Source organism: Prunus mume, linkage group LG2 (genome assembly GCF_029339155.1).
Source record: "Prunus mume cultivar Tortuosa linkage group LG2, ASM2933915v1, whole genome shotgun sequence".
NCBI classification, from domain to species: Eukaryota; Viridiplantae; Streptophyta; class Magnoliopsida; order Rosales; family Rosaceae; genus Prunus; species Prunus mume.
The window spans coordinates 39,118,384-39,134,903 of record NC_142699.1 but is presented as its reverse complement, the minus strand read 5'-3'; the positions used below and the strand labels follow the sequence as shown (position 1 = coordinate 39,134,903).

Sequence of the window (16,520 nt, the reverse complement as noted above, 5' to 3'; positions counted from 1 at the left end):
TGCACCAGTGGCTAGACTTGATACAATTCGAACACTAGTTGCATTGGCAGCACAGAAGAGTTGGAAATTGTATCAGCTGGATGTTAAATTTGCTTTCCTAAATGGTATGTTAGAAGAAGAGGTTTATGTAGACTAGCCAGATGGTTTTGTGGTCAAGGGGAGTGAAGACAAAGTGTACAAGCTTCATAAAGCTCTGTATGGCTTAAAACAGGCACCAAGAGCATGGTATGGTGAAACTGACACCTATTTTGCTCAATGTGGATTTGCGAAGAGTCAAAGTGAGGTCACTCTTTATACCAAAACCAGAGGGGAAGCAGAAATTCTAATCGTGTATATATGTGGATGATATTGTGTATACATATGTGGATGATATTGTGTATACAGGGAATAGTCAACCAATATTGGAGGAGTTCAAGAGAGATATGATAGTAAAGTATGAAATGACATACTTAGGGCTCCTACATCACTTTCTGGGAATAGGGGTTATCCAAACTCACACAAGTATTTTTATTCATCAAAGAAAGTATGTTGCATCTTTGTTGAGTAAGTTTGGCTTGAGTGACTGTAAACCTGTTTCTATACCCTTAGTTACAACTGAAAAGCTGAGCAAAGATGATGGTAGTGATCCAACAAATGAAGAATAGTATAGGAAGATTGTGGGAAGTTTGTTGTATCTCACAGCCACAAAACACAATGTGATGTATGCTGCTAGCCTACTTGCAAGGTTTATGCATTGCCCTACTAATAAGCACTATGGAATTGCTAAAAGATTTCTCAGGTATGTCAAAAGAACACTTTACTACAGTTTGGAGTATTTGAAAGGAAGAAATGCAGTCTTAATTGGTTACTGTGATAGTGACTGGGGTGGCTCAGTTGATGACATCAAAAGCACCTCAGGATATGCCTTTTCCTTTGGCAGTGGAGTCTTTGCTTGGGCCTCAGTTAAACAAAACTGTGTTGCTCTCTCTATTGTAGAGGCAGAATAAATCAGTGCATCAGAGGCAACTGCACAGGCAATTTGGCTCAGGTTTGTGTTGGAAGATTTTGGTGAATTTCAAGATGAGGCTACTCCACTTCAATGTGATAATACTGTTGCAATTGCCATAACAAAGAATCCTATGTTTCACCAGAAAACTAAGCATATTGATCGAAGGTATCACTTCATCAAGGATTCTCTGCAAGAAGGAATCATCAACTTGGTTTACTGTCCTACAAATGAGCAACAAGCAAACATCAAACATCTTCACTAAATCATTGGCTAAGGATCGATTCTGCTACCTCAGGGATAAATTATGAGTGAAATCAGCTCAAAACTTAAAGGGGAGTGTAGAACTATAAGTAATAAGCTGATTACATAAGTATAAGCCTAGAATGATAATAGTGAATGCACGTGTAATGATTCTAGATAACTACGTGTAATGTCTCTTAGAATGGCAGGTGTAAGGCTCCAAAATGTATGGCTAAAATAAGCCACGTGTAATGATTCTAGATAACTAGATGTGTGGCTGAGATTCATTTTGTTGTGTATGAATCCAGTTAAGGCTAACGGGTATGTAGTACACGCTTTGTGTGCTCATTTTGATAAAAGACAAATATAATCATCTCTGCAATTTCAACAAGAGAGAAAAAGAGCATTTCATCACTCTGTCTTTCTTCATCCTTCTATTTCTTCTCTTCAACATTTCATAACCCAGCAAGAATACAAAAACACTAACAACAGCAGCTTTAGCAAGGGTGATATTCCCAACCTTGCAAACTGTGTAGGATACTTAATAGGCCACTCAATGGCTTGCTTGAGCTTTTCTGTCAATGAGAAGGTGAAGTATAATTAATATTGTGAGACTTCAAACTAAGATAAACAAGAAAATTTACACACACCTTCACATATTCTAATCCTCCTATATCTTCCATTTCACTTTGGGGATTTCCACCGTAACACCTCTTCTTGTACTTCGGCTAATCTCAGACCTTGCATGCTCCCAATCTTCTATTGCTACGCTAAACACACTAGCTTCTTTATTTGCATCTGAGATCCTTTTATTTGCAGACCAAGCTCAGCCTCACAACATAAAGCTTCAAGGTCAGACCCAACAAATCCATTGCAAGATGCGGCTAAGGCTTGTAGGTTAACATTGGAATTCAAAGGAAGCTTTCTCCTGTACAGCTGCGCAATCATAAACATAGTCATAAGTGTATCATACGCTCATATCTCTTGGATTTCTATTAAACTAGCTGAAAAATAATTGGATGTTTAAAAGGAATCATGGGTGTCAATTTGAGCAAGATGAGAATTGATTGACATTACAAAAAAAGTAAGCCCAGTTTCTCGCTTATAAAATTTTGAAAGCATACTCTCACCTTGAGAATTTGAAAGCGTTCTTCTTTAGAAGGTGCAGAAACTTCAATTTCCTTATCAAAACGCGGTATTAGGTTTGGATCAACTGCTTCGACTCTTTGTATGTAGGAACCAGATATTAATCCCTTTAGAATATAATATGAAATAATATACAAGAGCTAAACGAATGGTCTCAAGTAACAAATATGTCCCAAGTAGAACATTAATAACGATGAGAAAGCCATGAGTTCTTCTGAAAATTAGCAAACTGGCAATGAGATGAACAAAATGCATAAAACTTTCTGAGGACGAAGTATCAGATAGTTAAAAACCATGACAAAATAACACACCACAGATAGATCACATCATAAATTCTAGGAGATAACAAAAAATAATAATAATACATGTTAGTCGCTGCAATAAAAACAACTTGTGGTACAGATGTTGAGGGTGTGTTGGAGTCCATCAGAGAAAAAAGATGAGAAGTTAGGCGAAGATCTTGCGCTCTTCTGCAATTGAAACATAACTTAAACTTATTAACTGGGGATGCCCAAAGATTTGAGAAAACTGAAATGCAAATAGGCATCGTACACCAGTAGTTTTTTTTTTATAATGTTTTTGTATTATGGTATAATTGTAAAATGTTAAAGGATCATATTGTGAAAGTAGAGTTACATTAGGGTTCTCTCTAGCATTTTTGTTTTAACCTAGAATCACGAAGAGGACAAATTATGTCGATTTCATCAATAAAGATGACTGATGGCTTGCCTGATGACAATCCATGTGACGAAGGCTCCGAGAAAGCCTCCTATAAAACTACTTTCTCACTTTTTCCAGAACATTAAAGAAAATACCATCAAACAAGAAGAGGTTAATAGCAACATTGCAAAAGACATCATTTCATTTGTACTCAAAATTCAATACATAGATCAAAGAATAACAGGGTACCTTATGACAATTAAATGTGCACTACATTCCCGAACCACTACTCGTACCAAGCTTGTCTAGCATAAGAAAAGAAAATTTTATATAAACATGAAATTAGCAACTAATGTTACAACTTTAACAATGAGCGAATAAGTAACAATAAAAAAAACCTTAGAGGAAGCAGGGATTCGATACCTTTCCCGTGCTTGGTGGACCATAGAGAAGTAAACCTCGAGGCCACTGAATGAAACCCCAAAAACCCAGTTAATTAGATATAAGAGTAAAGGTAGGAGAAGAAAGAGAAAGTGTGTTTTTTATGAGTTACTTTGAGACTGATCTCTTGGGCTTGTGGATAGAAAATAGGGTAGATATTGAGTTCTCTGAGAGCTTCGAGAGCTTCACGGTTGCCATCTATGGTTTCTTCTGCTCTCCATTGCTACTTGTCTTTGGTATTGTTGGTGTTATTTCTGCTACAAAATGTTGCAAATAAGGAAACAAGTGAAGAACCAAGAACGTATTTGTGAATTCAAACTTCTCTTCACATTCAACTTGAATACTAAATACAACTTAAATAGCAAACTAACAAAGCAACTAAGCTAAATAGTAGGAACAATTACTGCATAACTAAACCATCACGTTCAGCCACTAACCATGACTCCATGACAAATTTGACTATCCCATGCAAAAGTGGATTTTTCGAAAGCTTAATAGCATAAACATTATCGTAATAGATTGACGTTGGACCTTGCTGCTGTAACATCCCAATCCAATTTAATCATCATAATCTATTTATTTAATGGTGAAATTACAAATTTTGCCCTTAAGATAGGGTAACTTTAGTCACTTTTTGATCCAGTAGTATTTTGGGAAAAATGAGTGGCACCACTGCGTAGAGCTTGCTCTCACGAGTTCATAGACATGTAGTGGGCTCAAATTAGAGTTTTAACGAAGAAGTTGTGCTCAACGAAAGTGTAGTGGCACAACCGTAAATTTTTCGATGTTGGATTTTTAAAACAAACTAGTCTCTCTCTCTCCTCCCTATCTCTTCCCGACTCTCTCTCTCTCTCTCTCTCTCTCTCTCTCTCTAAGAGCACGGCAACAAATTTTAAACGGAGATTTCGCCGCCGTCCGGTGTCCAATTCAAGCGAAATTGGTTGTAAAAGTTTCATATCGATGTCCTCTATCTAACCCACCCATTTTCCCAGCTCAAAAACTCAAGGAAATTAAACTGGAATGACTGGAATTTCAAGTGATTTTCGAAGTTTCCGACTCTGTTCCCAGTGATTCTGGAGGTTGTAGTCGTCGATCTAGGTATGAATCTTCATATCATCCACGTGCTCTAGCTGTCTATGCTAGTATCTTGGATCAATTTTAAGGTTTTACAGATCGTTCAAACTTCCCATTTTTGGTCAACCGGACTCGAGGGTTCCTATAGGCCCAACAATGTCTACTAACCAAGTCCCGAGGGTTTAGTCTCGACCGTGCGATCGCTGGTTTAACTAACCCCAAATTCATTGACTCGTAGTACTCTGATTCTCTATCCATAGGTTTCCATATGATCCTAGAGATACAAGGAATAACATATTTAAAAATGAGACTGATCAGACAGTCTGAACCTATCGAACCCATATATCACCTAATAGGCGTAATATCCGCTTGATAGTCAAAAGGTAACCAAATCCAAATTCGAGCATACCGTCGTATTCAGGACGACAAGGGGAACATTTTAGAACGTAGTGGGAACACAGTGGCCCACGCACCACCACCTGCCGACTACAGCGGTGGGTGCCTTGAGACAAAATCTTCAAACCACCGACCAATACCTATACAGATTTAGACTAACTAGGGGATCAATTTTTGTTCTTGGACCACGGCCAAAAACTAGTCGAAACTAGCCAAATCGAAGCACAATCATCGGCTAAAATGGGTATTTTGAACTTAGCAAACCACCGACCAATACCTATGCCAACAGATTCAGACTAACTAGGGGATCAATTTTTGTTCTTGGACCACGTAAAAGATCAAAAAGTGACTAAAATAACTAGTTAAGGCGTAATTTCACCATTAAATAAATTGATTACTAGGATTAATCAACTTACATGGTTTTCAGGCAATTCTTGTCACGAAAAGCCCACACGTGAAGTTAAAATTTTGTTTTAGCAGGCTGGGATGGGCCTTCGGCTAATTTATCATGGTGTGGTTCTAAAACATCTGTCATGTTGTATAAGTAATCAATTCGACTATGTTATTATATAATTATTAATATTATACACTAAAGTAGGTGTTAGGCTGGTTTGCCACGAAAATGTGCTTGTTCTCTTGATGTTTTTGGATGAGCGAAATAAATTTGAAATTTGAACAAAATTAGAATTTCTAAATTGACATAGATCAATTCTCGTGTTTTGATAAATAAATTTAGAAATTTAGATAGCAGAAAAAATATAGAATTTAGTCATAAATTTCAACTTAAATTCTATCTAAATAGTTGTCACTAAAATTTATAAATTTTAAAAATAAAAAATAAAAATTATAAAAAAATAAAAAAAAAAAATAAAAAAAAACCCCTTAAAAATTTAGAAATTTCACATGAAAATAAACATATAATTTAAAATCACAAATTTCAACTTTAAATTCTATCTAAATAATCATAATCTTTCTTTGTTTAAAAAAAAAATCAATTGGTGATGGGCTGTCCCGTTCATTAACTTCATACATACCCACCAAGTCAGTGACAAGACCAGACCATACCAGCCCGGTAGAGTCGGTGAGACTGTGACCCTTGCGTTCTATATCTGAGCATTAGTCGTTCAGTCACTTTCCCCTATAGACTTTGAGTAGTTTTTGAAGCAAAAATGTGTACGTCTTCTTCATAAGACTCTATGCAAAATAATTGGAATGGGTAAAATTTAAAATTTATTCAATGGTTTCTTTGGGAAAAATATCGGATTGCCACCCTTTTGCCAATTCAGCAAAATTAACAACAAAAGTGAAATAACAGAAACTCAAAAATTTTATCCGTCTCTTTTACACTATATACCCAAGCATTAACTTCCACTAAAACTCAACTTCATACATTGAGGTAACTGATATGATTTTTAAACAAAATATCTTTCCTATTTCTTAATACTATTTCTAGAATTATAGGACTACCATTATGGTGTTACTAAAGCATTAAGGTCATGCGGAAAAAAAGGTGCGCGAAAATGAAAATAAAAATGTAGTTTAAAAATTCCAACTTAATAATTGTATATGTGATCTACGATAAGTGTCAAACGAGTTACGACAAGTGTAATAAACGAGTTGAATTAGAGTTCATAAGTCATTTCTAAGAGCATCTCCAACCGATGTGTCAAATGTGCTACATAGACATTTAACAGCTAGAAATAACATCTCACATCACTCCAACTGATATGTCAAAGTTGATGTGGAATGAAAGCTAAAGGTTGAGATGTTATTTTTGATATCCCAAAAGCAAGATGTCAAATGAATATTTTATTATTTTTTCTTTCCTTTTCTTTTTAATTAAAAATGAATCAACACTAAAATGTAATAAAATAATAATTTAATTTAACATATCGAGTGGAGTGTAAAGCTGTGTAAGATGTCAAATTGCCACATCAGCCATCAAATTTAAATTTGATCTTTGATATTTAGCATCTCCTTTGGAGATGCTCTAATATTCATATTGCTAGGGACATCAAATTTGAGTCTCAACTAATGTGACAAGTGACACATCATCAATTAATTGCCAATATGTATTTAGTATTACCAGCAATTAATTTCTTTTGAAAAAATTAAAGCATAAATGTTAACTTCAATTAACCGAATAAAATCCCAAAATTGACCACCACCATATCCCCCCAACCACCTACAGCGCCCCATCATCCTAGACAATCTAAAAGGTTGAAATTCCATCATCAAAATTTTTATATAAAGAGAAGATTTGGAAGAGTTTATTGTTTATCAAAATTAAATGGGAAGCGAATGGCTGGACAAAAAATTTGTTTAACTCTTTTGCTGATTAAATGAATCTATTAAGGTTTTTTTGGACGAAATGAATCTATGAAGGTTGACTTGGGGTAGGCTGAGTTGTTGGTAAAGCTGCAGCGACGGCGGGGACTGGTTTTTGTGGAATATGGTGGTAATTAAGTTTGCGACAATCTTTTTTTTGGTGAGATAGGGCCAAAAAGACTGGAACTTTGGATTAATCAACTAAGTTACACGGTTAGAATAATACATGCCGGCAATTTTATTAAGTTAAAGTGGTGATATGTCATGCAACATATCATTTGGAACTTAAATTTGGTGCATAAATTTAGTGTCCCTAGCATTACTCATTTGATATTAATACGATAAGAAAATAACCTAGGAGCAGAAATTGTCATCCCCGTATAAATTCGATATGAATATCAATGGTAAACGAACAATGTTCTTTCATTTTTTTGGTCAAGACAAACAATTAACTTATTCTAGATCAAGTTTATTCTCTTTCTTTTCCTAGTAACGTTCTTTTAATATGTTGACAGGGTTCACGGGATGTTGGGTTCCCACTTATTCCTTCATCGCACATGACATGTCTATAATCATAGCCACCTACATTTACATATATATCATTTGGAACTGTATGGTAAGTCATGATCATTTCTCATGGTCCATCCATTTATGAACCACCAACCACTAAGAATCTCACTTCTTCCACAGTCCAAAACACCACACACAAAACAAGAAGGCACAAAAACAAAAACAAAAACAAAAAAAATGTCCAAACCCAGAAGACCCAATCCCATGCTAATCTCCTACCTCTCCCTCCTTTTGATCCATACCCATTTCTCAATCTGCAATGGGGTTTCAGCTTTTGACCTCAATTCACTGAAAGGAAGTGGAATTGATGGTATGGTGGGAGCTGGAAGGGCCTGCAACCAGAAGATTGGGGAGTGCTTGACAGAGCCAGAAATGGAGTCAGAGACCAGCAGGAGAGTTCTAGCAATGCAGAAGAAGTACATAAGCTATGAGACACTGAGGAGGGACTTGGTTCCATGTGGAAAACCAGGGGCTTCATATTACAATTGTCATGCTGTTGCGGCAAATCCTTACAGTAGAGGCTGTGAGGTCATTACAAGATGTGCAAGAGGTAATGACATCAAAACTTGACTTAATTACAGTGCATGGACCAAGTATGGAGAAATGGAAGCAGCAATTTCATTTTCTTTTCCTTTTTTCCTTCTTATTTTGATGGTGTATTTGATGGGGGTTTCTGGTTATGATTGTATATTTGAGACCCATGTTCTGAATTGCTATACTAATGTATCACTAGCCTCAATTTTAGAGAGATCTATGGTTTCTTTTCATATGAATCTGGAATTGATGCTCATTACATGAATTCTGGGGATTTTCCTCTTTTCTTTTCTTTTTATATTTTTGGGTAAATTTTGGGATCAATGATTACATGTTTTCATTTTGGAGGAGATTTTAGGATTTTTTATTAATATAAAATTTTTTAAAAAAAATTCTTGATGCAATTCTACTAGGTAGCTTCTTTTGTTTCCAGAGGCAGCTGTTCTTGTCTGTGGGATAGAATTATGCCTGATTGGCCACTCATGACACTCATGTAATCATTTTTCTAATGCAATTTGCTTATTGTTTGAAAAAGAAAAGCAAAAAAGAGAGTTTGGGTTAATTAGAGAAATGGTTCAAATGTTTACTAGTTGTTGTTGTTAGGTTTCTGAAAAAGCCCCTTTGTGTTGATGGAATATGAGAAGATGAGAAATGGAAATATGCAACAGAGTTCTGCCAAAAGCTTGGGTCGGTGCTTAACAGTGCATAGTGTTGGATATTCTTTTGTGACTTGTGTGAGGAAGACAGTTATTCTGAGTGGATGACAGAAGGATATCATCAGTGGACAGAAGGTTATTGTGATATATTGGATGGATTGTCCACATTTTTGCAGGTCAAACTGGCTTCAATCCCCTTTGGTAGTGCGTAGTAGAACATGACTTATTAAACCACCATTTTGTAATGGGATTTAGTTGTAAATGCAAACTTTGAAGACGTAATTTTCTGCTGTGAAAGAAAATCCACAATGTTGCTTTGTAAACATAAAAAGAAAGAAAGAAGAACTCGTGTTGCATTTTTCATTTTAAACTTGGAACTCCTATCACTCGCATCCAGCACACAAAAGCCCCTTAGCGCCCCGGGACGGGAGTGGGGGACGGACGGCCCTACACGCAGGCAACAGCAGCACTGGCGCTACAAAGTCCGAATCGAAGTCTGAATGTGCAAGCTAATCTGTTGCCTCAAACTTGATAATGTGATTCATATGTTGTGGAATACAATAAACAAATGTTGAGCAACATTGACTTGCGTAGGCCGTATGCAATCGATATACATCTACATGGATCCAAAAAGTGAGAGCTAATGCAATAGTATAGTCCTTAAATGTCCAGTGATCGGAACGGAGCCTGATCGTTCTACGCACCCTTCAGCCCTCCACTTCTACCTTTTCGACACCGCATCAGTATCTGCTGTAAAAATCTATGCCTGCGAAAATAGTCACTCTAAACTTCAGGTAGCCTACAAAATATCCTTAGTAGCAGATGTACTTTGTAGCATCTGGAAGACGGATGATAGCTTCCGAAGCAGTAGCTTCATATCCAGGCAAAAACTAATGTCCTCCCCAAATGTCTGGCCTAATGTCTCGGTGCTGCAAGAACAACAAAAACATGAATTTGCCCCGGAAGAATGCTCGTCAAACTAGAAATCTCCTTCAATTTGATCCTTTCCTTTTCAAAAATTTGCAAAAACTTCTTACATATGTTCATCCGATTCTCTAGTGGTACATGATGACATAAAAACACCTTCCAACACTAGGGAGGACATATTAGCATTGGATGATGCAACAGCTCAAATCAGAATTCACTAAATTTCTTTCGATCGAGTCACGAAGTTCCGCAAGCTGAAGCTTCGTTTCAAATATTTTAGTAGAAGAACAAGACAACATGGTTGACCATTTTACAAAATTTACAATGCGTTAACTTATTCAACAAGAAACAACATATAGGTAGCTGCAAAACTAATCATGCAAGGCGCTACTGCACAAACACAACATGTGACCTCGGCATTCAATTAAACGATTGGAAAAATAAAAGAAACAACGACATAGGAAAAGGCACATTAGATACTGCTCTTAAAGCCCCAATAAGCCAATCTTTCCTCTGCTGCAATTTACAGGTAGCTGCTCAGCCACATCAGTGTGATATGCAGAAGATAGTGTCAACAGCAATTTGCATTTTACCATATTCAGGATCGGTTAAAATGCTTGACCTTGAACACTCTGATACATTAGTAATGGTTCCCAAAATAAAATTGAACAACTCAAGTATAAATTTAAACATTCCCTCGAGCTATATCCATGAGATACCATTCAGTTCCAATTTACATCACAGTATGCCCATCACTAACCAAAGCATTTGGTAAATAGAATTCAAAATCCAAAGCAAACTGGGTAAAAATGAGCTTGCGGATCCTCATCAGATACTATTCAGTTCCAATTTACATCACAGTATGCCCATCACTAACCATGGAAAAGCTGTCATCTATCCAATTTATAGATCCTGTACCTTGAACACTCTGAGTATAATGTTTTATTGGCTGGCTTGATTGTCAATTGTTTTGCTATTCTTGAATAGCATTGGTCCAGATGAGGGAAATCCCCCAACCTCCCTGTATTTAGATCTTACTAAAAGGAGCACAAAGAATATCAGAATGTGTTATCATTCCAAAGTGAATGGTGTAAGAAGAACAAGATTTACAAAACACAACAGCATAGCACATAATACCACCAATGTTTCGCTTCTCTTTCCCGATCATTTGAATAACTTCATTGCAGCTTTGCAGCTCCTTTGATGAAATAAACCAATTTGCTGATTATCGCAGGCAAAAACTTAAAAAATCCACTATTCTCTGATGCAACCTGCAGTCAGGAGTGACAGTACAAAATTTAGGCTTCGGCTACTGCATTTAATTAATTACTGAGAGAGAGAGAGAGAGAGGAGTACTGTGATGAATCATCATGAGTGTTAAAAGTTTATAAGGTAAGGTGCCCAATTCAGATTTCCTGGCCAAGCAAGGTGAATCGTGTACTTTGTATGGCTAGCAAAGATTGTAAAGCTAAAAGGAAAAAGGAGAGGTCAAGGGGCCAATATCATGAGGAGATCGTTATTACCTTTCAAGTACTGTTTCGAGGAACTGGACTAGTGCAGATGCACAAGACCAACTAGTCTTCTTTCAATCTTTTGCGGAGTGATTCCTTGTCAGACTCAGAGCTACCAACTGTACTTGGTTCTGCCTCATCAGAATGTTACGTGTTCGCTTAACGACATGGCGCCTTCTGCATCTGATGATTTTTCAAAATAACAACAAGGGACATCCATTGCATTGTAAAGAGAAATTGCTGCTGTTAGATTGGTTCATTTTTCGGTTGAGCTCTTCCACATCTTCTCCATATACCAGATGGATGCCACACTTCTTCAGCTTCAAGCACATGTTGTTTCACACACTACAAAAGGGTTTGAATAAAACCTCAACCTGACTGCAGTTATCCTTCAAAAAGTTCTCACAGCGATGGTATTTACTAGAAACATAGAGTAACCAAAGGTGATCTGATGCAACATGGCCAACACTATGATACACCTCATCAGGTATAGGAAAAGAAAGTTCATATGATCCAGCTATTTCCAAATAACATAAAATTCCACATGGATGGCGTCCAAAATAATCAAATTCAAGAAGGGCAGCTGGATTTTCTTGAGCTCCAAAAACAGCACATAAAACAAACCCCATCCACTTGCTATTACATAAATGCGGAGGCCGCTCCACCATTAGTGAATCTCCCACACGTTGATTACTGAACCAATCAGGAATTTCACTTCCAGGAATGACAATGTTGAATTTGAGAACAGAATGACGGACTCCCTGTACCACAAACCATTATATCAAATCAAAAAACTAGATTGATTCAATGGATGGGAGAGAGAGAGAGAGAGAGAGAGAGAGAGAGAGAGAACCTGACGGAATTTCTGTAGCATTAAAAATGCTATGTTATTGCAGCCTTCATTTTTTCAACCAATCTGAAGCCATTGACAGCTCTGAAAAAGTAATTATATAAACTGCTCAACATGGGTGGATCTGGCAATATTTTTAACGAAGTACAATCATCTGCTTTTACATGTAAAGTCCTATTTGATGGAAGGTCTGGCAACTGCTGAAGACTTTTGCAGCTTTCCAAGTTTAACTCCCAAAGCTTAGAGAGACATCTAAGGCTTGCAGGCAAGCTAACAAAATTGTTTCCACTTAAACTTAATTCTTCTGAGGAGGACATGCATCCAATATCATCAGGGATTCCTCCTTCACAAAGATTGCAGTCACTTAGATCTAATTTCTTCAAAGAGCAGAAACGTTTTAAAGAAGCCAACAAACCCCTAGGACCAGAACTCTTTCCTGCAAAAAATTCAAAAGGGAGGAACGAATGCCATGATTTAGGCGGTTGCCCTTTACATCCACAAAAGGATAACACTTTGAGATTTTTCATCAGAGCAAGGGAGGATGGTGGCTCTCCTACAGCAGTTCCACTCAGATCAAGTTCCTCCAAACACTCAATTTCCAAGTAATGAGCATCCAGACATGTTGAGGTTTTGAAGAGACTTCAAACCACAGATGACACTGGGAAGGCATATGAGACTTTTACAATCTCTAAGATCCAGTGAAATAAGGCCAATAAGACGTTCAATTGATGAAGGTATTTTCTTAATACTAGTCCCATCTAAAGAAAGCTTTGATAATTTTTTCATCTGTCCCACAAATTACTGGAATCCTTTTTACTTTTGAGCAACCAGAAAGGATAAAAACTTTGAGAGATTCCATTTCTACCTCACTTGGAAGACTTTTAAGACTTTCACAATTTTTAAATTCAAAATTTTAAGCCGTTTCAGAACTGAAATGGATGAATGAATCTCAACTAAACTTGTACAACCTTCAAGCACCAACCTCTCAAGATTTTGAATACCTGTGAAATCTGGGGTCTTGGTCAAGCTTTGGGAGAAACTAAGATCAATATATTTCAACTTTCCCAAGTACTGTACAAAACATAAAATTATAGAATGGTTAGCTTCCTCAGACGCTACAATTCTTTTGCAAAACAAAAAAGAAAGAAAACTGTGCAATGGCATATATTCAAGAACATTACCTTTGATCCATTCCAAAGATGATTAATTTTGCTATGACGCAAATTAAGTTCAGAAATTTCATCCGGCTGAAAAGTTGGTGGGAGATATTTTGAAGGATACCAACTCCAGTCAATAAATTTTAAGGCATTAGAAAGATACTTGGGTCCTTGAGAAAGGCTCAAATTATGAATTTGAAGCAACCTTAGCTTAGACATCTTAGAGAAGGCTTCTGGATTCCAATGTGCCTCTTCCAATTCAGGCAAGTGTAAGACTATCCCTTCAATTGCCTTTGTTCCCTAATAATTTACAACGAAGGTTAAGTTAATTCCATAATGAAGGATCATACTATCTCAAAACAAAAACAAAAATTACAGTGCTAGCCAAACCTAGCATTTCTGCATAAATCCTTACTCTATTCTTCGAAAATACATTTAGAATGTTCGTCCTGATGCCATAATCGACTACGTCGACCAGGTTCTTCATAAGACTCTTGACAAACAATTTCACGTCCCTATTTCCTGTATCAAATCATGCATCCACACATGGTTGTCTGAAATAGTTAAAAGAGATTTCTCAACAAGAACATCTACTGTAATACGAGGGCAAAAGCCATAACTCTCTAGTACTTCAATTGTTCGCTCCTTGTTATATCCCTTAAGGAAACATGCAACATCGAGAAAAATTCTTTTCTCTATCTCATCTAGTCCATCATAACTCATTTTGAGTGTTCCAAAAATTGTTCTGTTAGGAGCTTTCTTTAGTTTATCCAATGCACTAGTCCATGCATCCCGGCTTCTTTTATACAAAAAGGATCCCAAGGTTGTAAGAGCTAATGGAAGGCCTCCAGCATATTCCATGAAGCACTTGGACAGTTCCAAATAATCTTCTTCAGGATGGTCTTTTTAAAAGGCGTTCCAGCTAAAGAGCTGCAGGGCTTCAACTTCATTTAATCCCTCAAGCTCATATGATTTTTCTACACCATGTGTGACCAGCAAATGTTGATCCCTAGTTGTAATGATGATTCTGCTCCCCAAACCAAACCAGTGTTTCTCCCCAAGTAATATTTGCAGTTGGTTTAATTCGTCGATATCATCAAGAATGAGAAGAACCTTTTTATTGCATAAATAGTTCTTGATCATACTGGTTCCACTATAAACATCCCAAACATTTGTACTTTCTTTCTTCAAGATCTGGGAAAGAAGTTCTTTTTGTAGATGAACTAGACCATGTTTTGCAGAAACCTCTCTTACATTTGCAAGAAAGCTGCTAACTTCAAAATTATGGAAAACTCTCTCGTAAACCAATCTAGCAATGGTTGTCTTACCCATCCCACCCATCCCCCATATCCCTATAAAGCGAACATCATTTGCCTCAGCATCTAAAAGCAAATTTATTTCCTTTACTCTAAAATCAACTCCAACCAAGTTCTTGGCGGAACCTAACAACGTGGGATGCACTTTATTCCATACTACTTCCACAATTTCTTTGATAAGCTCTGTTTCATACCTATCCTTAGAAGTCCACCCACTGAAATTAGCCACTTTGCATAAAGCTTCTCTCCATTGTCTCACCTTTGCCATGTCTTTCCTAAAAATTTCTTCATGTTTAGTGAAGGCTTCTGCAAAGCTACCCATTTGTTTGCGTTACATCGGACGGATCCACGTGATAAAAAATTGGCAAAATTGTACCCCTCGTTTCCATGCATTCAACAATCTTTGTAATTTCATCCAAGCACCAAGAGGAAGAAGCATAATTCGGCGAGAGAACAACAATAGCAAACCTTGATTGTTCAATTGCGGTCAAAAGCTCTGGAGCAATAGTTGTACCTCTCTGAAGTTCTTCATTGTCCCTGAAGGTTTTGATTGTTTGCCACCGCAGTTTGTCATATAAATGGTCTGTGAAACCTATGCGGGTGTCTTCACCTCTAAAACTTAAAAAACATCATATTTCCACTGAGAAGGTGAAGGAAGAGACATACAAGCTCTTGGGCTCCTCAACACCATTGGTAACTACACCAAACACTGGAAACAAGCAAATTTTCTAATCTTTAAAGCTCCAAACTTCAAATCTAGGCACATATACAGAAACTAAGAAATGCATAGCTATGACAGAAAGCATTAGTCAGGCTAATAACGTGAGTCTTGAGCTTGTTGGCAAGCAATGTTGTTGTTACATACAACAAACTAGAAATACCAATAAATAAAAATAATTATGAGAAAAAACGTTTTACATACTAAAAACCGTTCTAAAAAACTTCTACATGATATTCGAAATTTCCAAGTGCAGTAAAGTGCAGATACACAAAATATGCACTAAGCGTTCAAATGCCTGAAGTACTGGCAATATTTGAGAAAACTTAAAACTGCGTGTTCACAATTCTTTCTTAGAAGGTTAGTCGAGGTTGTGGCTCTCCCCAAGTATCTTTCAGCAAAACACTCCACTAAAGAAACAAACATTTTACAGTTCCATAAATGAAATAGAAACCTCATAATTCCCTAATTCCTTCTATTGTAGTTTTTTTGGGGATAAAATCCAAATTTAAAGATAACTATCGTGTGATAAACCGAAACATTATAATATCTAGAATTGATAAATGTGATTAGTGTAATGCATTGAGAATCAAAATCTGATCATCTGCACGAAGCTTGTGGCTTTTAAACGTTTACCTCAATAAAAACAAGCATCAGTGTAGAAATAAAACCATGACGAGAATGTAACTAATATCATATCAGATATTTTTATACAACAGGAAAAAGAAATAGAGCATATTGCCAGTATATCAAATGGAGAAAAGAAACCCTAAGAAAAAATTATAAATAAATAAAAAACTACAAAAGAAAAGGCCAGAACTTGGAAAAGAAAAATGCAAAACCAGAAAACACACTGAACATTTGGTTTGGTTTTAACCAAATCAGGATAAAGAATATATAAAATAAAAAAACATGAAAGCCCATGTAATATTCAAAGAAATAAAATCCAGAAATAGAAAGATCTCTGGGTTAGTTTTATACCAAGAAAAGAAAAAAAGGCTTGACTTC

General features: G+C 36.5%; 1 protein-coding gene and 1 pseudogene across 4 annotated transcripts; one reads left to right on the top strand and one right to left on the bottom strand.

Moving 5' to 3' along the window:
• Positions 1–7,883: 7,883 nt before the first annotated feature.
• LOC103322658 (protein RALF-like 24) lies at positions 7,884–9,403 on the top strand. Of its 3 annotated transcripts, XM_089046489.1 has the most exons (3): positions 7,884–8,393; positions 8,791–8,870; positions 8,981–9,403. In XM_089046489.1, the coding sequence occupies exons 1-2, from the start codon at positions 7,910–7,912 to the stop codon at positions 8,835–8,837; spliced, it is 531 nt and encodes a 176-aa protein (XP_088902615.1). In that variant the 5' UTR covers positions 7,884–7,909; the 3' UTR covers positions 8,838–8,870; positions 8,981–9,403. The 3 variants fall into 3 exon arrangements, with proteins under 3 accessions (XP_088902615.1, XP_088902616.1, XP_008222806.2); XM_089046490.1 differs by lacking the exon at positions 8,791–8,870 and having other exon boundaries at positions 9,046–9,403; XM_008224584.3 differs by lacking the exon at positions 8,791–8,870 and having other exon boundaries at positions 7,886–8,393.
• Positions 9,404–10,355: 952 nt separating this feature from the next.
• LOC103322707 (disease resistance protein RPV1-like) lies at positions 10,356–16,213 on the bottom strand (annotated as a pseudogene). Its single transcript, XR_016124289.1, has 6 exons — positions 13,894–16,213; positions 13,503–13,778; positions 12,325–13,392; positions 11,673–12,232; positions 11,484–11,622; positions 10,356–11,231 (listed from the first exon to the last, which is right to left on the bottom strand). The product of XR_016124289.1 is annotated as a disease resistance protein RPV1-like (transcript).
• Positions 16,214–16,520: the final 307 nt, after the last annotated feature.

What these genes read in the sequence shown, in the direction of transcription:
- LOC103322658 (XM_089046489.1), top strand. Translation starts at nt 7,910, where the DNA reads ATGGTCCATCCATTTATGAACCACCAACCACTAAGAATCTCACTTCTT. An exon ending in CATTACAAGATGTGCAAGAG is followed by an intron (nt 8,394 to 8,790) that starts GTAATGACATCA and finishes CAATTCTACTAG; the next exon opens with GTAGCTTCTTTTGTTTCCAG.